General features: G+C 42.6%; 1 protein-coding gene across 2 annotated transcripts in view; it reads left to right on the top strand.

The window, feature by feature from the left end:
* efl1 (elongation factor like GTPase 1) overlaps positions 1 to 20,822 on the top strand; it is an 86,091-nt gene extending 65,269 nt beyond the window's left edge. The window contains exons 17-22 of one of the 2 annotated variants that reach the window (XM_069711468.1): positions 8,589 to 8,718; positions 9,721 to 9,850; positions 10,105 to 10,309; positions 11,156 to 11,682; positions 14,495 to 14,679; positions 20,302 to 20,822. In XM_069711468.1, coding sequence (XP_069567569.1) covers positions 8,589 to 8,718; positions 9,721 to 9,850; positions 10,105 to 10,309; positions 11,156 to 11,682; positions 14,495 to 14,679; positions 20,302 to 20,490 — 1,366 coding nt within the window. In that variant the 3' untranslated portion in view covers positions 20,491 to 20,822. The remainder of the gene's footprint in view (positions 1 to 8,588; positions 8,719 to 9,720; positions 9,851 to 10,104; positions 10,310 to 11,155; positions 11,683 to 14,494; positions 14,680 to 20,301) is intronic. The other variant, XM_069711469.1, reaches the window with a different exon arrangement.
* Positions 20,823 to 25,146: the final 4,324 nt, after the last annotated feature.

Genomic DNA, 25,146 nt, shown 5'->3' on the forward strand with positions numbered 1-25,146 from the left:
ATACGAATACACACAATGATACCTCCTGAAAAGATCATGTATCATCAGTTTTGGTGCTGAAAACATTGTGTCTTACTGCAGACACTTATTCTCTAGACATTACTGTGCAGCCTGGATTTGATTGAATGTGATTACTTACCAGAAACACAAAATCCATTTGTAAATGCAATGAAATTACAGCGAAGATCAACTCAACCGAAACCGGTCTAGAAATGAGTCCAGACACAGAAAGACTGGCAGCAAGTGATTTAAAGGAGTGAGTTTTTGTCAGGGATCTCTGTTTGGTTTGGCTCAGTGGCCTGTCTCCCAGATCCTGCCTCAACACGCTCCATCTCAGGGACATCATTACCACAGTGATGAAAGCTGCATTGTTTCCACGTGACCTGGGCCTGACTGCAGAGCTCAGGGTTTTTTTTGTATCACTTCAGAGGTCCTTTGTTTGTCCCGACTGCTGTCAGAGCTGTTTGTCAAACTCCGGGTGGATTTGTACTGTAACTTGTCCTGAGAGCCACAGAAAGGAAAGTCCTCCTATCTGGGTGTCACTCATGCTGTTAGAATACTCACCTGCCTCAACACTGATAAATGGTGCCTCTTGTAATATACTTGTGCCATTTGCGATGCACGAAGAGCATCATGTCTGGTTGCAATTGTATCAAATCAGGTCAGATCACAGACTGTATTTAAAAGAGTTCGTAGCTTCCAGGTCTGTAAAATGGTTCCGATCCAGAAGTGTCGTGAGCTGCAATACCAGCGAGTGCCACTAGAGGTCGGCTCCAAAAAGCCTCCGGCTCCATAGACTCCCATTCAACTTCTCTCATCAAATCCAAAGTGAATAAAATGTGTCCATCAGTTATCTCGGTGTTGTTAGCTAAAGTCACTCCTTCTTATTAGTTTTCTGGAGGTCCATCTGAAAATAATCCCTCATTCATTAGAAAAGAAAATTCAAGAAGACCTGTTTTTGGGGGCGTGTCTGTTTGATTGACAGGCCTGTGGTGCAGTCAGGTTACAGCTATCGGTGGGCGGGACGTAGTATCGTCAGGTTTCCTATCAGATTGTGATCAGTGATTGTTCTTGTACATTTTGAAAATTTGGTGGGAATTAAATCTCAAAAGAAAAAACAACAGCATGAAAACCATATACTATTATTATCAACATAATTATTATTATTTAAGAAGTGACTTTGTCGTGGGTCTCAACATAAAAGACTGTTGTTTGTCAGAAACACTGATGGAAGATGGATTTGGTTATAATGTCTTGAAAGTGTCCTCCATCAGGTCATCAGATCTCCTTCATCTGTCTGTGCCTTCCAAAACTGCTATAAATCACTGCTTAGTTTATCCCTTAAAGGTCCCACATTATATATATTCAGATCATATTTTTCTTTTCAAATGATAAAGCAGGTCTGGGTTCTATAGATACTGCCTGCTTGTTCACTGATTACTGCCCCTCCATGTGTTGTCCTTGATATTTTTGTTTTACAGGGTAAAGTGATTCACTTGGTAAATAATGGTGCAGATTATTTCATCTTAAATCATCAACATCTTTTACACAGTTATACAGACTATATTCAGTCTTTATGTAGCTGATCTAAATCTGAAATTAAACAACTTCTTGAATAAATGAATTTATGAACCCAGTGTGGGAAACAGGCCACCGACATGTAAATCTGAGATATCCCATCACACCACCGTACATGTAGAACATGCATTTTAAACACTGCAGTGAGAGGGCCTGACTCTACAACAATCTGTTAATCTCCTGTCCAGACCACAGAGGTCCTCTGGTTGCATTACAGTTTACAGCTGCCTCACAAAGTGATGAAAATTCCAGTTCATGCTGTCTTTAAACTCAGGTTTTAGTCTTTACCAACTCCTGAGGAACATATGTAGCTCCAGCTGCTAAATGCTTCACTGATTCACCAGCTAGTCTCTAATTGAATCTGTCTGCCATTTGGTGCCGAGTCGGTAGATCCGCTGGGTTTTTAGACCTGGATCGAGAAGAGCTGTGAGTGAAAACCCAGCAGCACATTTGTGGGCCAGTAAATAATGAGCCGAGGATGCTTCACATAGCTGAGGGAAGATGCACATTCAAGTGACAGTTCTCTCTAGTATCATAAATAAAAATAACCCACTTTACTTTGCACATTATTTGTCTTTTGATGCCTGGTAAACTAAAAGAATATTGATCATAGACATATTAAATGACTGAATTCATCATTATTCCGTTACATTCTGACCACTGTTTACCGATAAAGACCACATAAGTTGTTTCATTGACAAAGTCACACATATTTCCATCTATCAGGTAGAGACGGGTCACAGCTTTAAAATTTTCAGTCATTTTATTATGTAAAATCGATAGTTTACGCGACAATCATCTTGTCTCAAAAAAAAAAATCTATTTTCCCTCCTTTTTATTAATACCTGGTAGTAATGCATCGCTCATGCCAGAAGGTGGCAGTAACGCATCTACAAGCTGTTTTCTAACAGCCATTAATCAACAAAAGTAGAAGACCACGTGACCACCAGGTGGCATTAAAGCATTTTATGGTGAAGCCAAGCAGCAACCATCAGTGGTGTCATCAACCATCAGAGGTCCCCGTTGGTTTGTGAACAATTATTTTCAGATGGACCTCCAGAAAACTAATAAGAAGGAGTGACTTTAGCTAACAACACCGAGATAACTGATGGACACATTTGATTCACTTTGGATTTGATGAGAGAAGTTGAATGGGAGTCTATGGAGCCGGAGGCTTTTTGGAGCCGACCTCTAGTGGCACTCGCTGGTATTGCAGCTGAAGACACTTCTGGATCGGAACCATTTTACAGACCTGGAAGCTACGAACTCTTTTATATCCAGACTGTGATTTAATATTTAGTCTGTGATTGAGCCCGAGTTCACGACTCTCTTTAGTTTAGTTGACCCAACTTGTTTTCAGTGATGTAATAAAATGATGTAATGATACACTGAACACATGATTACAAAGTGTAATAATGTCCACTTTCTGATTGTCATTGTATTATGATTTTATTGGTCATTTTATCATCATAGCCTACAGTAATATACAGGGTATTGCAATATTTAAGTGCATGGATACATTTTTCATAAATGTTTCTACAGACTGATTAACCAGGCGAACAAAACTTTTATGATGTAATGCAACGTAATATAATGGCCGTGCAGTAAATACATGCATATTTCAAATCTAATTGTTGGTGCTGTTAGTTTTATGTTGTCAGTTTTATTGCACTTTGACCTTTTTTTTTTTTTTTTTAAATCACTCATGCAGGATTTATTAGGCAGCTGTAGGATTGGATGACTTTACACTGTACAGGGTTTATACTTCCTGTCATTCAACGTATAAGTGACAAATAGGAATATGACAGAGATACTAATGCAGAGCAGAGTTAATTGGCTCCTCTTGGTGTCTGAGACCTGATTTGGGAGTTTGTCTCCGTCTCCGTCTCCGTCAGTAAACTGGATTAGGTTTCCACTGCGCTGCCTGTTGCTCTGTATTTGAGGGAGTCCAGCTGAGGAAAGGAGGCCATGTGTAGCGCTGATGCTATGTTTAGAGCCAGGCCAGACAGCCCGGGATAGACACGGCAAAGGAGGACAGGGGCCGGCCAGCTGGCTGGCTACTTAGCCCAGAGGACGGCTGATTGGCCGGCCGGACGGCTTGGTGGCTCGCTGCACGACCAGATCATTGGCTTATGTTTCCGTGTGTTGGCGTGTTGGCAGGTGATGTGACTTATTGGCCAGCGAGCTGGTTCATGAAGTGATTGATTGGCTGCCTCGCTCGGTGGCTGGTGAGGCGAGCGGTTGGCTCGTCGGCCGGCCAATGGCAGCTGGAGCTGTGTGACGTCGCTGTCAGGCAGCCTGACCTGAACCAGCGCTCAGAACCAGGTCAGCGCTGTGCTGCCACTTGAGCAAGCACAAGACTGTGACATCACCGCTGTGGGAGGGATTATCTCCCTGTCACTGTGTGGCCTGTGTGTGTGTATTTGTGTGTTCGTTATTTCATTGACTGTTTTGCATCGTAGGAGGAAGTGCACGTGTCCAACACTCGGTTTTCCTTCCGTGATGTTTCGAGTCTGCCTTGTTCAGTTTGTAGTTCGTCACTGAGACTGGACATCTCTGGTTTCTGTCTCTGACAGTAAAGTCACATTCTGCCTATTTATAATCTCAGAACCTGATAAAGTTCTGATCTACTTTGGTTTTAGTTTCTTTCTCTCTTTACGTTGTGTAATAATTTGGTTGACTCTGATTGGCGTTTAAAAAGAAGTGCTGTTCTTAGACAGGATGGGAAAAAACTCAAACTCAACCACTTCCAACATTGACTGCTCACGGCTGAGTGTTTTTTAAGGTCAGAGCAGGTCGACTTCTCTCCTTCTACGCTACATACGATAAACTGAACGCTGCCGTTTGTTAACATGTCGTTTGAATACTGAAAGATGCCTTTTTTTTTCTTTTTTTACTGAAATGCCATTAACAACAGTGATTTAATGTTCTCATTCATTGTTCACTGATATAAGACGTCCCTTGTGGATTATTCAAGACATCCTCAGTGTCAGATTGAAGAAGTACACTGTTAAATACAAACATTAACAATGAAGCTGCATTCATTACTTTTGGTGGCATCAGTTAGTTCGATTTGTGCATCGGAGCAGACGGAGCATCAGTATTCATTCAGGAAGTTAACAGCAGCTTCATCTCTGCAAACAGCTGCAGGTGTTCGGAAAGGGAGAAAGCTCTCAGGAGAAAATGGACGACAGCAGAAGTTGCCTCAGTCGAGGGTTCATGTGATCCACGATATGTTTGTGACGGAGAAACTAACTTTTGTTTTGGGAATCTTGGATCGATTCAGCATCTTCATTTAAATAGATGTTACGTGATCCAAAATTGTTCTTTCAGCTGCTCCTCTGTTCAATGTTCATATTTTCTATTTTGTTTTTTTTTTTTTTTAATGTTTTTGTAATATGTATTATTTACAGTGTGTACTTTTAAGTCATTTCACTTTATTCTTTTCACCTTTGTAAAAATGGGAACATCACGTAAACATGTTTTACAAGATAATAATTTAAAAAAATATAAATTAAAAACAAAAAACAGCTGCAGGTCTTCAACTGAGTTCGGGTGAAAAACCACAACAGAGATTCTCTTTTTAAGACTTTGAGTGATTTCAAAACGTCTTTGACTCGGTGTTAGAATGGATCAGCGGGAGGGACGGTGAGCGGCAGGATTACCTGGTTTCTGTTACTGTGTGTAACAGGATTAGAAGAGGATGCATGTTCGTCAATGTGTCTGTGTTTGTAAGGAATGTTGTCTCATTCTCGTGTCTGCGTGACATTAACACAAACCGAAACACCGACGTGTCCTCTGGGGTGACCCGGTGACCTCTGATGACCTCCGATGGCCTCCGGGTCAGCCAACCACAATCTGTGCTGCTCAGTGAAGCCTCCGATGCAGACAGGCAGCCGGATCTGTGTTTGTTTGTTAGTTTGTTTGTTTGTTAGCAGGATTATGACAAAAATCACAGGCCCCGTTTTCATGAAAGTTGGTGGAAAGGAGCAGAGAAAGAACCCTTTAAAATCTGGAGAGGACCCCGTTCACATTGGCGGATCCGCAAATTATTTTTTGTGGCGAGCATTTGATCTACTAAGATGTCGCAGTGAGCGTGTTGTGTCACTTCCTGTTTCCAACATGCTGCTGCTGGTCACAGACTCATTTTAAATTGTTGCTCACTTCCTCTAGTCAAAAACCTGAGTTACAAAATGTATTGATTTTATACTTTTTGTGCTGTCAGGTTTGTTAGCTTCTCAGTTGGTTAGTTTCTAATCTCCCTCTCCTCCTGCTCCTCCTTTTCGGGGGCTCAGACGTTCAGTTTATCCGCCGCCTCCTTTAGTGATGAAGGTATTTTTAGTGAATGGCGTCTTTTGGCAGCGTTGGTGCCGAAGCTTAAATGGAGACAGCTCATTCGCTGTGGTGACTGATCAGGCCCGAGTAGCCGGTGCGGGCCGATCCAACGTCACCCTCGTACCTTTCCCCCAGCAGGTCCCAGGCAGCCGGACACACGATGGGTCGGATTCTGTCCGAGGTTTTTATTTTACTGTTAAAAGACAGATTTTCCTCTTATGTTGTTGGGTTTTCTCTATAATAGAGCAGTTCGGTCTCAAAGTTTAACAAAGATTAAAATGGTATTGTCTTTTGTCTATTGTCACAGAAAGCGCGTTTAAACTTTGTTTGTCTTTATATTTCCACGTTCATTTCTTTATTCGTTTACAGATTTATTCTTTATCATGAGGCTCCTATCGCTCCATAGTAAAGCTCAACAGTGACAAAACAAATGTTGTGTTCCAGACGATAAACTTCCTTTAGTCCAATAACTAATAGTTCTCCTCCATGTCAGGACTCTGACTGTAGAGTTGTGTTGTTTCAAACAAGGAACAGCTGCAGCTTCCTCAGATGCTTTTAATCTGGAACACAAGTACAACATCTGGAACACAAGAACAACATCTGGAACACAAGTACAACATCTGGAACACAAGTACAACATCTGGAACACAAGAACAACATCTGGACCACAGCATGAGGCTCTGTCCAGCCCAGGTAGCAGTGATCCTCTGGGGTTTGGCTGTCTGGGTCGGTGGGTTCATGAAGGAGAACCAGAACCGTGACAGCAGCTCAGATTAGAAGCCTCCACTTGGCAAAATGTGTAATTTAACTTCTTTCTGGTACTTTTGGAAATATATCCAGTTTGTATAGAAGCTGCAGTTGCAGATTTACATATTTTGGAAGAGTGAACTTTTGGCCTCGGCAGAGGAGATGAGTGGAGACACTGGGGATGCAGAGCTGCTTCCTAACGGAGAGCGATGAGGACGATTATAATATAATATATATCATCTCTTCTGTTGATTATCACGGGGAGCGTGAAGGTCTCTCAGGAAGAGGATGGACGAGTTGGAGGTGTTGATGAAGACACAGTAGGAATATTAGAAATGCAGCGTTATGTTTTATGGAGTCATCAGATGTCGTTGACATTGTCTTCTGTCTCCGGTAGTTTGTATGTACATTTTATTCACTTTGGATTTGATGAGAGAAGTTGAATGGGAGTCTATGGAGCCGGAGGCTTTCTGGAGCCGACCTCTAGTGGCACTCGCTGGTATTGCAGCTGAAGACACTTCTGCATCAGAACCATTTTTCAGACCTGAAGCTACGAACTCTTTTCTAAACAGCCTGTGATCTGGACACACTGAGCTGTTAGTTGAACACCGGTCGATGAGCAGCTTTATGATCAAGAGTTACCACTAATGTAATGTTAAATCAGGCAGAAGTTCTTAAACATGCCGTGTTGTGAGCAGCACAGAGACTTTCAGCTGCCTGCTTCGTCTTCAGGTCTTCAGGTCTTCTGATCTTCAGGTCTTCAGGTCTTCTGGTCTTCTGGTCTTCTGGTCTTCAGGTCTTCTGGTCTTCTGGTCTTCAGGTCTTCTGATCTTCTGATCTTCAGGTCTTCTGGTCTTCAGGTCTTCTGGTCTTCAGGCCTCCTGGTCTTCAGGTTTTCTGGTATTCAGGTCTTCTGGTCTTCAGGTCTTCAGGTCTCTGTCATCTCAGGGAACTTTATAAAGTAATAAAGACTTCAGTATTTTAATGTTCACAGAATCAGGAGATTAGAAGACAGATTAAGAATTTCTTACTAGTTGGTTAAAAAAAATCCTATTAGATACAAATTCTGTTGAAATCAGAGTGTGAATCTTTAAACTTGCCTGGACGGGATGTTTACATGATGATTTAAACCATTTCATTAGGTTAACTAATCAATCAGTTGATTCATTATTTCAGACACACATTTGTCCAACAGCAAACTTTCCTCACAGTTGATGTGATGCTGAGGTCTGAAGCTGTTATTAATCATGAGTATTAACATCATCTGTGTGGTGTTTATGAGCCATCTGTCCTCCAGGAGACATTCAGAGCAGAGACATGAATCAGAAGAAATACCTTCACTTCTTCTCTGTCTGCCTTTCAGCTCATTAATGACTTTTCCTCATTTGGGAAATCAAACAGACGAGTTGGTATTAATGTGGACGATGAACGTGTCTTCTTCCTCCTGACTGGCAGCGGTTCTGCTCCTTTTCTCCAACGTTCCTCCTGGTTCTGTTTCACGCCTGGAGTCTGTCCACAACAAACATCTTGTTTGAAGACTTCATAGTTTCTTTCTTGCTTTCGTCAGATGAAGTTTAAGACTCTGCAGAGTAACGTTGGGAGTTTGAGAGACTTCTGGTCCAGCGCCACCTTCAGGTTGACCTTCATTTGTGATTTTGTTTTAAATGTTATCACAAATATTGTATGAATTGTGACGAAGTTACGACACAAAATCATGTTCCTGCTCAAAACTGCTTTTCCAACCACGTCTGCCCGTCTTCTGTTCCTGCAGCAGGTTTAATGGAGAATGTTGAGCTTGTATCTTCAGGTGTTTCTGTTCTTATATGGAAGGAAAGCAGGAAAACGTCCATCTGGCCTGTAGATGGTTGGAGAATAATGAAAACCAGATGAACTGTGTTTTACTTGTTTTAACTCTTTTTTTTTAAAAGGTTTGCTAAAGTTGAGATCAGCGTGTCGAAGCCCATCATCCCGTTCAGAGAAACGGTGATCCGTCCTCCGAAGCTGGACATGGTGAACGAGGAGCTGGGCAGGCAGCACAAAGTGGCCATCATCCACCAGGTGGGTCGACCACCTGAGAGCTGGAGTCCATGTTCACTTCTGACCAGTTCCTGGAAACGTCCGTTTTTTAGTCCGAGCATTTTGTTTGTGCTCGGTTTGTACAGGTTGTCGTTTATGGTCGGTGAGTTCTCGTCCGTCTCTCCAGGAAATCACAATCACAATAATTAACAGCAATTCAAGCAAACTCTGCAATTTGCAGGAGCTTCAAATTTTTAAAATTCCTGCAAAACAGGTCGTCATCAGAATCTGTGCTGAAAGTATTAAAACATGAAGTAAATCTTTTCAAACTAAACTCTCTTTATTAATAAAAATAACTCCTCATCTAATCAGAAAGTTTCTGCTGCTGTTTTCATCACCAAATAAAACTGTTCACCAGAACAAGAGGACAAACAGGAAGTGACGGGGTTTGTGGGAAATGTGTTCTTCACATTAAAATGATGTGATTAAATGTTTGTGATCAAAGGAAGTGATTCCATATTACTGGATGTTAAATGAGTTTTCTCCACACGTCCAGTTGTCAGAGACGTCTCTTTGTTTGTTTCATCCAGCAGGTCTATGTGTTGAATGAACATGAATTAAACAGCATCTAAAGCTCTTATTTTGAAAGGCTGATGTCGTCCTTGTTTCTATATTCCAGTCACAGACTAAAATATGTATGCGATGTGCAGAATGATTATTATCACAGGAAGTGATTACGGATTTATTCCTTTATCAGGTAGTGCTTAAAGAAATTGCGTTTTTGTTTTTCAACTTTTTTTTTACAATTCCCACAATTTTACGCAAAAAACTCACTTAAAACTCAAATTAAATCGACATTTTTGAGAAAATCGGCCACAGAATCAAACATTTTTGATCACAGTAATCACAAAAAAACTTCAAAATCCTGGAGGGACTGAAAAGTGACATGTTTCATACTGAGGAGACCGTTCGAAGGAGCAGTGGAGGAACTGGGTAATTTAGTTTCCACAACCTTTTTGTAATGTTGGTGTTTGTGTTTGTCAGCAGGTGAAAGACGAGGCCTCTCAGGGCCGTTCATCCGACACCCTCCACGTGGACGCCGGCGGCCTGGTCACCATCACCACTCCCAACCGACTGGCCACCGTCTGTGTCCGGGCCGTCCCGCTGCCAGAGGGTAACACCGGGCTGAATGAAGCAGACTGGATATTAAAGTGTTCGGAGCTTCTGGGTCTGAAAAATGAGGCTCATGCAGAAGTGTCTTTATTTTTCTATCAATCAAAGTTTTTTACTTTTTTTTTTTTTTTTTTTTTAATGAATCAATATGATCAGGGGAACTCAGCAGCACCAGATAGTATTTGTGAAGACAAGAGTTTGTTAAATGAAGCTGTAGTGGAGACTGAAGCTGCATGAAACTGTGTTTCTGCTCAGAGGTGACCCGTCTGCTGGAGAGCAGCGCCGAGGTGATCCGGACTCTGGAGCAGGTCAACATGTCGCTGAGGGAGGGGAAGAACCTGGACATCAGCCTCGGGACCGTGGAGGCCATCGGCGGACTGAAGGCCCAGCTGGAGAGCCTGCTGCTGGGGAGGAAGTGGAGGAACGCCGTGGAGCGGATCTGGGCCTTCGGGCCACGCAGGTCTGTCTGCCGGGAAGTTTTATTAATCAGCAGGAGAAGAAGAGTCGGACGGTGTTTTCATTAAGACAGATTGGCTTTGATTACACCTGATGTTGGAACTGCAGAAAGAAACAGAACTTCATTTGAAACATTTATTCCTAATTTACTCTAAAAACATTTCAGTCATGTTTTAGTTTATACATATTTTAATCTGTAATTGATTATGTTTATAGAAAGGAACACTGAGAATGAAAACAGGTTTCCTTCTTATTCTGTACACTGACGTTTGGAGTTACTGTTTCTTAAATCCTACCAGAGACTTAAAGAGCACAATGACATTTAAATAATGAAATTGGCTGGTCAGCTTCAGTTTGAGATGCTGTAATTATGTAATGCTGCGACCCAACACCCAAACTCCCCCACCACCATGGTCTTAAAGGGGCTTTTATTCGGCAGAGGCCTTTTAGCCTTGTTCAGCTCATTGTTTTGGTTTTGATCAAATTTCCTTCCAGCTGCAGTGCAGTGAAGAAGCTGTGATTAACCCTTTAAAGCAGCAAACAGCAGATTGACAGTTACATGCTGTTAGAAAATATGAGCTGCTGAAGAGATCGTTTTTGAGACCAAACTGGAACCTGAATATTGGAATCACATGCAGACACGAACATGACTGAAGATCTGTCAGTTTGATGCTTAAATAAGATTCTACTTGCTCATAGGCTTAAAAACGTAATCAGGTGCTGCACTCACGCTGTATGGAGTCTTAAGAAATCCCTGAGGAAAGGCACGGCTGTCTCCCTGGTGTTTATATGAGCGGGTAGGAATGATGCGTAGCTCCTTTAACTCCACTGTTCCTGTTCTGTTATTCAGGTGCGGTCCCAACATCCTGCTGAACGGTGACGAGGCCTACCGGCGGCCCTCGGTGTGGCAGTGTCTCGGCCGAGGAGACGCCGCCGGCGAGGCCGCGGGTCAGACCGCCGCTCTACGAGACTTCGACAACAGCATCACCAGCGGCTTCCAGCTGGCGGCGCTGTCTGGGCCCATGTGTGAGGAGCCCCTGATGGGGGTGTGCTTCTCCGTGGAGAGGTGGGACATGCAGTCTGCAGCCCCCCCGCAGCATCAGGACTCCCTGGAGGAGGACTCCCCGTCCCGGGAGGCTTCAGACAGCCGAGTGGAAGGAAGCAGTGCGACGGGTTCACGGGAGGAGGGGGCAGAGGGTGGGCGGAGCCAGGCCGGACGCAGGCAGGAAGCAGGTCCGGCAGACTGCTACGGACCGGTGTCGGGCCAGCTGATCGCCGCCATGAAGGAGGCCTGCCGGCACGCCTTCCAGGCTCAGCCCCAGAGACTCATGGCAGCCATGTACACCTGCGACATCATGGCCACTGCAGAGGTGTTGGGTAAGAGAGCATCGAGAACACACAAAGAGTTTAGTTTACGTTTGATGATATTCTCTCAAGGACAACAGTTTGATATGTCCGCTGGACGTCCCTCCATCTGTCCCATTACTGTGAACAGAGTCCTGCAGTGCAGGATGTGATGATTGATGTGTGCAACAACATTTTTAATGTATCCAGATAAGAAATCCAGATGCAGACTGTAATAGCAGGTGGAAATTAGGTCTCGAAGGCAGAACTGTTTCTCAATCACAGACTATTTAGAAAAGAGTTCGTATCTTCAGGTCTGTAAAATGGTCCTGATGCAGAAGTGTCTTCAGCTGCAATATCAGCGAGTGCCACTAGATGTCGGCTCCAAAAAGCCTCCGGCTCCATAGACTCCCATTCAACTTCTCTCATCAAATCCAAAGTGAATCAAATGTGTCCATCAGTTATCTCGGTGTTGTTAGCTAAAGTCACTCCTTCTTCTTAGTTTTCTGGAGGTCCATCTGAAAATAATCCCTCATTCATTAGAAAAGAAGATTCAAGAAGACCTGTTTTTGGGGGCGTGTCTGTTTGATTGACAGGCCTGTGGTGCAGTCAGGTTACAGCTATCGGTGGGCGGGACGTAGTATCGTCAGGTTTCCGATCAGATCGGTCAGATCCACCGCTGGCTCCTCCCCCAGCTCGTCCAAATATGGTCACTTCCTGCTCCGAACCGCTCCGAACTAGCAAAGATGGTGACGGACAGAATCTGAACTGGAGGATTCACAAACCAACGGTGACATCACTGATGGTTGTATTTCTGTGACGTAATCTTCGACATCCTCTGGCTTTATTAATGTAAATGTGACCTGAAAGAAGCCAAATTCCCGTCAATATTCTCGCAAAAAAAAAAAAAAATCCGATGTTGTATGTATGTACATAACCGACCCACAAACACACTCAATGTCCTGAAAATGTCACCGCTGTTAATTTCCTCATGAGGACAACAGGCGAGCCAGCGAGGCTCAACATTGACTGATGCTCCTCAACCCTCCCTGAATTATCCCCCTCTGAAAGTCATTAGGATGAAAATGAGGCTTGAAATGGCATTTAACATGTTGGTAAACAATATCTGCAGGCTTGTTAGCAGCATCATGGTCTTCCTCAAAGAATCAGAGCAGGGCGATGAAGTGAGGTGTAAACGGAGAAGTCGGCTCCAGACTGGAGGCTCAGTGTTTGAGATCCTCTAACCCGCGTTAATACGATCCGTTACTTCACCACCGTCAACAGATTTATGGCTGAAGTTTAAGTCATTTGTGATTCATTTTGATTATTTTGTGAGCTGCAGCTTTGAAAACACATTTGTATCTTTTATGACAACAGACAGGTCATTAACTGTTTGGCATCATGTATGACATGAAGTGAAGTCCTTCACGTCCACGACTGTCCTCTGAAATCACCACTTAGATTCATGTGAACCAGGATATTGTTACGGATGAACGTCTTCCTCTTAGTTCATCCGCCTTTCTACAGAAAGCATAAATACAAATGTCTCCAAGCGAAGCAATGCAACCTGTGACCGAACATGTTTTGTCTATAAGATTTAGGATTATAAAAGTTTGATTAATATATTCATTCTCTAGTTGAAATTGATTATTTTTTAAGATTGTATAATATCCAGTTCCTCTGTCAAGCAAACTGCAATATTTGCGGGAGCTTGCAATTTTTTTTTTAGTCATGTGATTTTACTGGAAAAGATGTCGTCATCAGAATCTGTGCTGAAATTATTAACGGCATAAAGTAAATCTTTTCCAACAAAACTCACCTTATTAACAAAAATAAATCCTCAAACCAGAACAAGAGGACAAACAGGAAGTGACGGGGTTTGTGGGAAATGTGTTCTTCACATTAAAATGATGTGATTAAATGTTTGCGATCAAAGGAAGTGATTCCATATTACTGGATGTTAAATGAGTTTTCTCCACACGTCCAGTTGTCAGAGACGTCTCTTTGTTTGTTTCATCCAGCAGGTCTATGTGTTGAATGAACATGAATTAAACAGCATCTAAAGCTCTTATTTTGAAAGGCTGATGTAGTCCTTGTTTCTATATTCCAGTCACAGATGGTCTGTTCTGGAAACATATGCAGCTTTTAGGACCTTTTAGGACCTTTCAGGAGCTTTTAGGAATTTTTATCTCCACGGTTCTCTAAGTTCAATAAATACATAAAAAAGATGAGAACTAAAATATTTCTGTGATGTGCAGCAGGATTATTATCACAGGAACTGATGATATATCATAGTTTATCAGGTAGTGCTTAAAATAATTAAAAATAATTCTCCGATTACAAATTTTTTTAATTGCCGCAATTTTACTGCAAAAAACTCACTTAACAATTACTTTGCAATTTTTTAGATAATCTGCAGCAAAATCAAAAAATTTTGATCAAAACAATCAAAAAAACACTGAAATCCTGGAGGGACTGAATCTGATTACAAAGACCTCCATCACTGTTTCTTCTTTCATTATTTAAATACAGATTGTTACATTGTTCATGTTTGTAGGTTGGTTTGTATTGTTTTACTGTACTTTCTCTATTTGAACTTCCATTTAAAAGTTGTCTGCCTTGTTTTGTTCAAAACACTTTTCAGTGATGCCGCCATTAAAAAATAGTATTGATTTGGAAAAATGCCCCTGTGAGGATCAGAGATATTGATATTAGTGTCCAACTAAAATCAGTCAGGCTTTTCTTTGGACTCTGTTCCCACCTGGAAGATAATTTGGTGAAATCAGTCTTTTAGGGAACCAGATCAGGTGTTCTGCTGTCCTCACTCCGGTGTCTCCTCCATCAGGCCGGGTTTACGGTGTGCTGGGGAAGCGGGAGGGTCGAGTCCTCCACGAAGAGATGAAGGAGGGGACGGACATGTTCATCATCCAGGCTGTTCTGCCCGTGGCAGAGAGCTTCGGGTTTGCTGACGAGATCCGCAAGAGGACGAGCGGATTGGCCAGTCCACAGCTGGTCTTCAGCCACTGGGAGGTGATTAATATTACTCATTTATCATTCAATTATACACAGCTAGCCATAACGTTCACAAACCAACGATGACATCACTGATGGTTGATGACATCACTGATGGCCGATACTAGATGCAGATCGTGTCTCATGACAATCAATTTCTCGGGCAGATTTAGAGCTACTTCAGTACGTGTCATGATGAGTCTGCATTTTTTCCGTGTCAGAGGTTTAATATTTACTTTTTGTCCCGTCGTGCTCCTTCTTTATAAACTTTCCGACTTTATTAGGAGAAATCTTGGAGACATCAAATTTTAGACTTTGTAGTGTGTGATTTTGCTTTTGTCGTGGGGACGTTAGCTTTTTACCAACCAGTTTGGTTCAGAAAATAAATGTCTAACTACACCTTCTAACTATAAACCTGCTATTTCAGACCATAAACTTCCAAACCTGCACCAGTCATTGTAATATGAGGCCATATATTATATATCAGGTGTTTCTGTTATCCAACCTACCCTAATTTATATAAATAGTAGAAATAGAAACAACTAATTCAAACAAGACCTTCTGTTTATGTGGACACACACACACACACACACACACACACACACACACACACACACACACACACACACACACACACACACACACACACACACACACACAGCTGCACTGTGACTGAGCTCGTTATGTGGGGCTGCAGGTCAATGAGGCCGTCTGGTTAATGAGACCGTTTCCTCGGGGGATTTGGAATCAAAGCTGCAGTCGACAATATGTGCGTTCGACCATTATACCTGGCGCACACACACACACACACACACACACACACACACACACACACACACACACACACACACACACACACACACACACACACACACACGTCTTAACGTCCTGTGGGCCATATGGACGGTGTCAGTTGGGGTAATGAGTCAAGTTGAGAGAGCGATGACTCTCGGCTGTGGAACATCAGACCGAACACTCTGTGATTTTAATGTCTTTTAGGTTTTACAGTCATTTTGATTTAAATCCTGCTGGTGTTGTTTTATCGTGTTTCTCATTAAGAGCTGATAAAGTTCTGATGATCATGGTGAAGTAAAAAAGCTATGATGATAGACTACTTTTTGATGACAGGGCTGTTCTGTTGTTGAAATATTTCCATTTCCTTTTTTTTCATACGTTCCTTGCTGGATTTTTGTGTGTAAAACTATATTGACTGTTTTTAGTGCTTAAAACCACGAAATTATCTTCTGATTCATATCAAGACTGCAACTAAAACACCAGAAAAGTGTCAAACATGGGACCTTTAACATCTGAAAGCTCAGAGCCAGAAGCTATTTCTTGAAATTACCATCTGACAAAATATCCCTGAATTTAATCATTTAGTTTTAGTAAAAGATGTGAAGCTGTTAGAGATGATTGAAATAACTCTGGACTATCTACAGAAACCTTTTGGAGAATTTTGAAATATAACAAGTCTCTATCCTTTCTAATGATCTCTTCCATAACTTTCCTTCTCGCACCAGAGACAGTGATAGTTGAAAGATGTCTCACCTACTGGATGGCTTGTTCCAACATTGGTACGCACCTTCCAGGATGAATTATAATGATCGAATTCATCCTCAGGCTCAATGGGTCAAAATCTTTATATGTCCAATACTTTGGTTTCATGACCAAGTCCCAACACGACGCGTGACGCTCCCTCCGACGGCCGTCTGACATCACCACCTTACCTGTTGGTTTCCTGAGGACGCGGTCGTGGTGCTGTGTTGTCTTTTTAAAACACAGTGTGTGTAGTTGAAACTGTTTTAATACAACCATGACACAAGCATGTGTTTTCCAACACTAAAATAGAAGTGAACAGTTCGCTCCCGGTCGGTTCAGAGTTTCCCAACTTCCCCCGATCGTTAGCCGGATGCCTTTTTAATGTTGTTGAATAAAAACAGGATCTGGTCCAAACGTCCCTTTAAAACCACATGAAGCTGCCACAAAGCATGCAGAGCACCTGTTGGCCCTCTGCATGACCATGACCCTCTTCATCATGTTACACACACACACACACACACACACACACACACACACACACACACACACACACACCCCCAGCAGGCACATTGTCTTGCAGCCATTGTCTTTGCCTCATTAAAAGTGGTCTGTCTGATTCCATCTCCGTGCAGACGCGTCCTCAAAGCGTCGGTCCCCCCCCCTCCCCGTGGTCGCCGAGTCCTCTCAGCTTCACGGCTCTCCGGCTGCTCTTTGCTGATGTCAGCTCTTCCTGACAGCGATTCGATTTGGCCGGGATATCAGATTAACATATGAATGAGCGCGGAGGGAAGGGAGGTTTGTATTGTTGTGTAACAGGAGGGTTGGGGGACTCCTGGGGGGACGTTTACATTACATTTCCATCAGAATGGAACTTTTGTTGAACTACAGGCTGCAGAACGGTGAGAGAGTCTGGTATTGATCCGCCGGAGCATCTGTCTGGTACCGGTACCGCTACCGTGTGGATGCTACATGTTGGTGGGTTTGTAAACTCAGAGCCTGACTTCAGTTCATCACCTCCAGTATCTGTATTGTTCTATATTTTAATCATAAGAAAATGCAGGATATGCTTGTTACCATGATTATTATTTTATTTTTTTTGTTAGTTGGTTGGTTGGTTGTTTTTTTAGTCCGTTGGTTAGTCCGTCCGTTATTTAGTTGGTTGGTTGGTCGGTCGGTTGGTTTGTTGGTTCAGTCGGTCGGTTAGTTGGTTGGTTGGTTTTTGTAGTCGGTTGGTTAGTTCGTCCGTCCGTCCGTTATTTAGTTGGTTGGTCAGTCGGTTGGTTGGTTGGTTGGTTGGTTGGTTGGTTGGTTTTTGTAGTCGGTTGGTTAGTTCGTCCATCCGTCCGTTAGTTGGTTGGTCAGTCGGTTGGTTGGTTGGTTGGTTTTTGTAGTCGGTTGGTTAGTTCGTCCATCCGTCCGTCCGTTATTTAGTTGGTGGTGGTCGGTTGGTTGGTTGGTTGGTTGGTTGGTTGGTTGGTTGGTTGGTTGTTTTTTGTAGTCGGTTGGTTAGTTCGTCCGTCCGTTATTTAGTTGGTTGGTTGGTTTGGTCGGTCAGTCGGTTGGTTAGTTGGTTGGTTGGTTAGTTAGTTCCTTCGTTTGTTCCTTCGTTAGTTAGTTAGTATAAGTCATGAACATTTTGTATATATTGTTATCAGATTTTAAAATATCTAATGATAATATTAATCCTGTGCAGAGGTGAGAGAAGAGATGTGCAGTGTACTTCTTTTTCTAGCTTTCTTTTATTTAATTCTTAATTTGTAGTATCCTTCGTGTGTACAATGTAACACTCTCAATGGACAAAACATGTGTGCAGAGGTGAGGAAGCTCTCGTACCTCTGTTGTTGTTGTTGTTGTTGTTGTTGTTGTTACACAACTTTGAACAATCAGGTGTAACAGTGTGAGTATGTTCCTGGAGAGTTGTGTGTCCACCAACTATTTACAGGGAATCTCTTCAGCCAGTCAGTGAAGCACTTGACTGTTTCAGGATGCCCTTCAGGATGTGTGTGTGTGTGTGTGTGTGTGTGTGTGTGTGTGTGTGTGTGTGTGTGTGTGTGTGTGTGTGTGTGTGTGTGTGTGTGTGTGTGTGTGTGTGTGTGTGTGTGTGTGTGTGTGTGTGTGTCGTTTCTTCAGTTGGTCTGGTTCAGTGACAGAAGGAGTCGTCCTCTTTAGCGTCTACGAGTACTAAAACTAATAATCAATGATTTGATCAACAGATTTGAATTAGTTATTAAATCATGAATAAAGTAAAAATGCTGCTTATCAGGATTTACTGGTTCTTTCTGTTTTATTTAATTATAAATCACATTTCAGTTTTGATCGTTTGACAAAAGTCTCATTTTAAAGATGTCACCTTGGAGCCTTTGAAATCTTCAAGGGACATTTTTGTTTTCTAACATTTCATAGATGTTCAGATATCAATGAATCTGTCGGCGTGTTCACAAGCTCACGGTGACGATGTGACGTGTTGAAGTCATCGTGTTTACCGTGTTCACAATCTCTGTTTAGCATGTAGCTCTAAATGCAGAGCGTTGATGAATGTGTGATTAATGTTGCAGCTATTTGGTCATTAAGTAATAAAATATTGGACAAATAGAAAATGTAAAGATGAAAGAGGGAACGGTGGAAAGATCTCCAGCCTTTTATCCAGAGGAGGACGAGGACGTGGGTCCCAAATGTCTTCGTGATCCACCTGATAGTTGTTGAAACCATAAAATTACTAAATCCTGCTGCTTTTGAATTCATTTGTGCTCACGAGATAAGTTCATATAGAGAAACAGCACAACAGACTTTCTCCTCTCCGTGAAGTTCACCTGCTTCATCTGTCACTTCACCAACTATAAAATCCATATCATCCTCAAAGTTACATATAGTAATGATATAATCCACAAACTCTCAGTATCATCGTTATTGTCTTTTACTAACAATAATCCTTTTCATCCTGGTATTACAGCTGTCCCTAGTTAACGGAGTTGATGTCCACCACAGCCAGTATGTCCAATCCATGACATATTCAGAGTCACCATTGATTAAAACGTGCTTCCAAAATGCGACGTCGTGACCATGATTTACGTTTTATTTCTCTCTATATCTCCTCCGCATCCAATCATGTCTGATATATAACAACCAGACATGTCGGCCTCACGGTGGCGCTACAGGAAAAACCATCAGATCACTGCAGTCAGTACCCTCACCGAGAAACACGTGTGCAAAAACACACGTGAGCACATGTGCTTGTCCACTGGAACGAAATGTGAAACCATGTTGAAATCAGTGTAAAGTTTAAGCTGCACTCGTGAAACACATGTTTGGCTCATTGGAAAAGTGTTTTTTGGACATTTGTTATTGTGTAATGTGTGAAGTTAATGTAGATTCCCATGTGAAAGCTATTGGATGTATGTTATCATGTGAAACCCATGATGGGATTAGATGTGAAAACCATCCAAGCTAAAACAAATATAATCCAAATGAAGTTTTTATTTTCAGACATACATTGCAAATATATTGACAGAATTGTCTGTAAAAAGGATCAAAAGGCACCAGAAAGGTAATTTAGCGGGTAAATGATTGTCACTTTGTCAGGTTTTGTCTTCTTTCTGTCGTGTTCACATTTCTGCACATGTTCAAGTGAAAATTTGCCATATTTGTGACAGATTGGATGTAATAATGTTTTCCATATGTGCTCAACGTGCTTCCATATATTACATATTACAACATGTGGAACACTTTTCAACTTTATGTTCCTCATGTTATTATGTTGCAATGTGGTAAACGTGTGATAAACCTGTGGTAAACATGGTAAACCTGTGGTAAACATGGTAAACGTGGTAAACGTGTGGTAAACATGGTAAACGCGTGATAAACGTGTGGTAAACTTGGTAAATGTGTGGTGAACGTGGTAAATGTGGTAAACATGGTAAACGTGTGGGAAAAGACAAGATACGACTTTATTAATCCCAGAGTAAAAAATATTTTATTAAATACACACAGCAATATGATGCAGAGAACTTCTCGTGTGTACGAAGCCTCCAAATATGGATATTTTTGGTTTCCTTGTGCAGCAGGTAATAATGTTGAATGTTTGTCGCCCTCGCGGTGTCTCAGGTGATCGGCAGTGATCCGAACTGGGTTCCCACCACTGAAGAAGAATACCTGCACTTTGGGGAGAAGGCGGACTCGGCCAACCAGGCCCTGAAATACATGAACGCTGTCCGCCGTCGCAAAGGTCTGTACGTGGAGGAGAAGATCGTGGAGCACGGAGAGAAGCAGAGGACGCTCAGCAAGAACAAGTAGAGGAGAAAACACACCGACGGGAACTCCCGCTGTCGGACCGAGAGCCTGCAGACAGCCGGACAACAGATCCCAGATCAGCTGCAGCAAACTGAGCTTCACTCAACCAGCAGTCAGGACAGAAGACGCTTCACCACACACACCTCTGGGTTCTTTGATTTATTGTGGGGAATCATGTAAACATACTGAGAATATAATAGGTATCACCGAATTTATTTTTTATATCAGATTGTTTGTTCTTTTGAGGTGAATGTGTGTTTATGCCTAAAGGTAACTCTTGACCAATCAGATGGCTCCGTTCAGTGGTAAATAAATAAACAAATTGGTGTGTTGGATTTCTTGTATATGGACATTATTCTTTATTTCTTTAAAGATTTACTGTTGTTTGATGTGGTTTTAATCATCTGAAGTACTTGAGTATTAGAAGCAGAAATGGGGAAGAGATGAGATTTTCAGAATAAAGGTTTAATTTTGAGATGAGCTGAACTTTTGGTCTGTGACATTTCCTGGAAATATAATTTGGTGGCAATTAAAAGGGCAACAAAGACATCCTTGCAATTTATTACAATTAATGATAGTGTGGTTTCTGAATCAGAATTTTTTTTTTAATATGCTGAAAATGCATTCACAAATTTGTCTACAGGCAGATTTCAAATTCAATAATTACAAAGATTGAAGTTTCATTAAGAAATGAATAATTCCTCTGTTGCCTATAATTACTGTCAAATCACATCCTACTCTTCAGCGGTCTGATTAAACGGCGGGTTTCAAGTTCACTTACTGGGATACATCGCCATGGTAACTTATGCTGCAGAGCTAACTTGCTCTGGAGCGGCTTGTGTTTGAGATATCACATCAAATTAGAAAGATTAATCAGATCTTCTCATGAGCTGGTGTGAATCTGATATTATTAACCTTCATTCCAGTGTTTTCTCCTTTTTCCTTCAAATTTAATTTCTTTCCTCAAATTACCACCAATAGATGTTTTTCTTTTATTGAATCTTTGAATTCTTAAAGGGCGGATCAGTGGTGCAGTGGTTAGTGTTGTCACTTCACAGTCAAAAGGTTCTGGGTTCAAATCCCGGCCTTCCTGTGTGAGTCTGCAGGTTCTCCGTGTGCCTGCGTGGGTTCTCTCGGTTCTCCAGCTTCCTCCCACCATCCAGAAACATGAACCTCAGGTTAACTGGTGGTTCTACAAATGTCCTGAGGTGTGAATGAGAGCGTGAACGGTCTTTGTTTCTGTCTGTCTCTATGTGTCCCTGTGATGGACTGGTGATCTGTCCAGGTGAACCCTGCCTTCAGCCAATGTGAGCTGGGATAGCCCCCCCCCCCACCCCCCCACCCCCAACCCTGCTCAGGATAAAGCAGGTATAGATAATGGATGGATGGATACGTTCTTAAATTAACATCAAATGTAATGACGGTTATATAAACTTTGCATGGATTCTAAACAGTGTAAATACTCAGATATATATATATATATATATATATATGGGGCTGATACTGGAGTACATAAATGGTTTTTATTCCCACTGAGTTCTTCTTCAAGCTCCATTTCTGCACTGAAGCGATCAAACAGCACATAAGTGTCTGATATGTTGGTGTCACGCTCTCAGAGGCTGCAGACGGCGCTGCTCTCTGATTGGCTGCCTGTCCATTAATGTCGGCGAGCTCCTCCTGTGAGACTTCAGCTAATGCAACAAACGGGATGGGCTCGTCTCACATCGCTGACTCACTTACAGTCCTGCATAATTGAAGAGCTCTTTTTTTATTTTCAAAAATATGGCAGTTTTGCATCAGTCAAGTGGCTTGAATTAACCCCCACACACACACACACACACACACACACACACACACACACACACCACCCTTCACCCACTGTTTCAAATATCAGTACACTGAAGACAGCTTTTAATTCAGAATATACAAACATGGAGAAAAGTGAAATGAGAAGAGCTTTAATTATCAGGCCTCGATGGGACGTGAACGCAGCAGGAAGAAACACATCTGCTCCTGTAACATGGAGGTCAGGTAACATGGAGGTCAGGTAACATGGAACATGGAGGTCAGGTAACATGGAACATGGAGGTCAGGTAACATGGTAACATGGAGGTCAGGTAACATGGAGGTCAGGTAACATGGAACATGGAGGTCAGGTAACATGGAACATGGAGGTCAGGTAACATGGTAACATAGAGGTCAGGTAACATGGTAACATGGAGGTCAGGTAACATGGAGGTCAGGTAACATGGTAACATGGAGGTCAGGTAACATGGAGGTCAGGTAACATGGAGGTCAGGTAACATGGAGGTCAGGTAACATGGAACATGGAGGTCAGGTAACATGGAACATGGAGGTCAGGTAACATGGTAACATGGAGGTCAGGTAACATGGAGGTCAGGTAACATGGAACATGGAGGTCAGGTAACATGGAACATGGAGGTCAGGTAACATGGTAACATGGAGGTCAGGTAACATGGTAACATGGAGGTCAGGTAACATGGAGGTCAGGTAACATGGTAACATGGAGGTCAGGTAACATGGAGGTCAGGTAACATGGTAACATGGAGGTCAGGTAACATGGAACATGGAGGTCAGGTAACATGGAGGTCAGGTAACATGGTAACATGGAGGTCAGGTAACATGGAGGTCAGGTAACATGGAAACATGGAGGTCAGGTAACATAACAGGTAACATGGTAACATGGTAACATGGTAACATGGAGGTCAGGTAACATGGTAACATGGATGGTAACATGGAGGTCAGGTAACATGGTAACATGGAGGTCAGGTAACAGGTCAGGTAACATGGTAACATGGAGGTCAGGTAACATGTAACATAACATGGAGGTCAGGTAACATGGAACATGGAGGTCAGGTAACATGGTAACATGGAGGTCAGGTAACATGGTAACATGGAGGTCAGGTAACATGGTAACATGGAGGTCAGGTAACATGGTAACATGGAGGTCAGGTAACATGGAGGTCAGGTAACATGGAGGTCAGGTAACATGGTAACATGGAGGTCAGGTAACATGGTAACATGGAGGTCAGGTAACATGGAAACATGGAGGTCAGGTAACATGGAAACATGGAGGTCAGGTAACATGGTAACATGGAGGTCAGGTAACATGGTAACATGGAAACATGGAGGTCAGGTAACATGGTAACATGGAGGTCAGGTAACATGGAAACATGGAGGTCAGGTAACATGGAACATGGAGGTCAGGTAACATGGAACATGGAGGTCAGGTAACATGGTAACATGGAGGTCAGGTAACGTGGAGGTCAGGTAACATGGTAACATGGAGGTCAGGTAACATGGAGGTCAGGTAACGTGGAGGTCAGGTAACATGGAACAGGTAAGGTAACGTGGAGGTAAGGTAACGTGGAGGTCAGGTAACATGGTAACATGGAGGTCAGGTAACATGGTAACATGGAGGTCAGGTAACATGGAAACATGGTGGTCAGGTAACATGGAGGTCAGTTAACATGGAAACATGGAGGTCAGGTAACATGGTAACATGGAGGTCAGGTAACATGGTAACATGGAGGTCAGGTAACATGGACGCTGAGATGGTGGAGCCGGTGGTCCACTCATGGAGAAGGTTGTCGGTTGGATCCCCGGCTGCTCCTGGCAAGACACTGAAGCCCAAGTTGCTCCTGATGGCGCAGCGTTGGCGTGTGAACAGGAAATAGTGGGAAGAGCTTTGAGATGAAGGTGATGAAGATGATGATGATGATGAAGGTGATGAAGTCATTCACCATGTGGGTACCAGACGTTACTGTAGGTCACCTAGAAATGACAGAATTGTCATTGTGAAAAATTATGAATTCAATCACAAATAAACGGAGAGATTTTGTCAGCAGATTTGAGCTGAAGATGATGAAGATGATGAAGATGATGCAGCTAATTTATTTCAGGCCTGATGTTGTTTTATCAGATTTTATGGGTGTTGATGGTCTGAACAGAAAGAGACAGGAAGGGAAGTCGTCTGAGCGGTGAGCTGAGTGATCGGACTGAGTGCTTCCTAATGGAGCACTCCATCACACACACACACACACACACACACACACACACACACACACACACACACACACACACACACACACACACACACACACACACACACACACACACACACACACACACACACACACACACACACACACACACACACACACACACACACACACACACACACACACACACACACACACACACACACACACACACACACACACACACACACACACACACACACACACACACACACACCATGTGTGTGACCTCAACACAGAGAGGAGTTTCACACACTGACCCTCATTTTCAGGTTTCTGTTGGACCCGACCGGTTCAGGTCAGATCATTTAAATGTCGCAGCACCTCCTGCTTGTGAGTTTTCAGTAAATCTCTCCTGCTTTCTGTCACATGATCACAGAGGAGATCCAGTAAAAAGAGGAGAAGAGGCGGCGGGTCAGATGTTAATGGTCGGTGTGTCCAGGCTCATAGAGTCCAGTGTCTTCAGTCCATCCCTGTCAATAACATCAGCTGTCTCAATCCACTGACTCACTCTGCTCGGGGTGAAACATTTATTACCCAGAAGGCATCACGTTAAATATGCAGATTGCTAAATGTATACATTACACATATGTGCATG

The sequence above is a fragment of the Brachyistius frenatus genome, unplaced genomic scaffold (assembly GCF_029030835.1).
Source record: "Brachyistius frenatus isolate BFR_SWC_R1_liver_20210118 unplaced genomic scaffold, ASM2903083v1 Contig_100, whole genome shotgun sequence".
Taxonomy (NCBI): domain Eukaryota; kingdom Metazoa; phylum Chordata; class Actinopteri; family Embiotocidae; genus Brachyistius; species Brachyistius frenatus.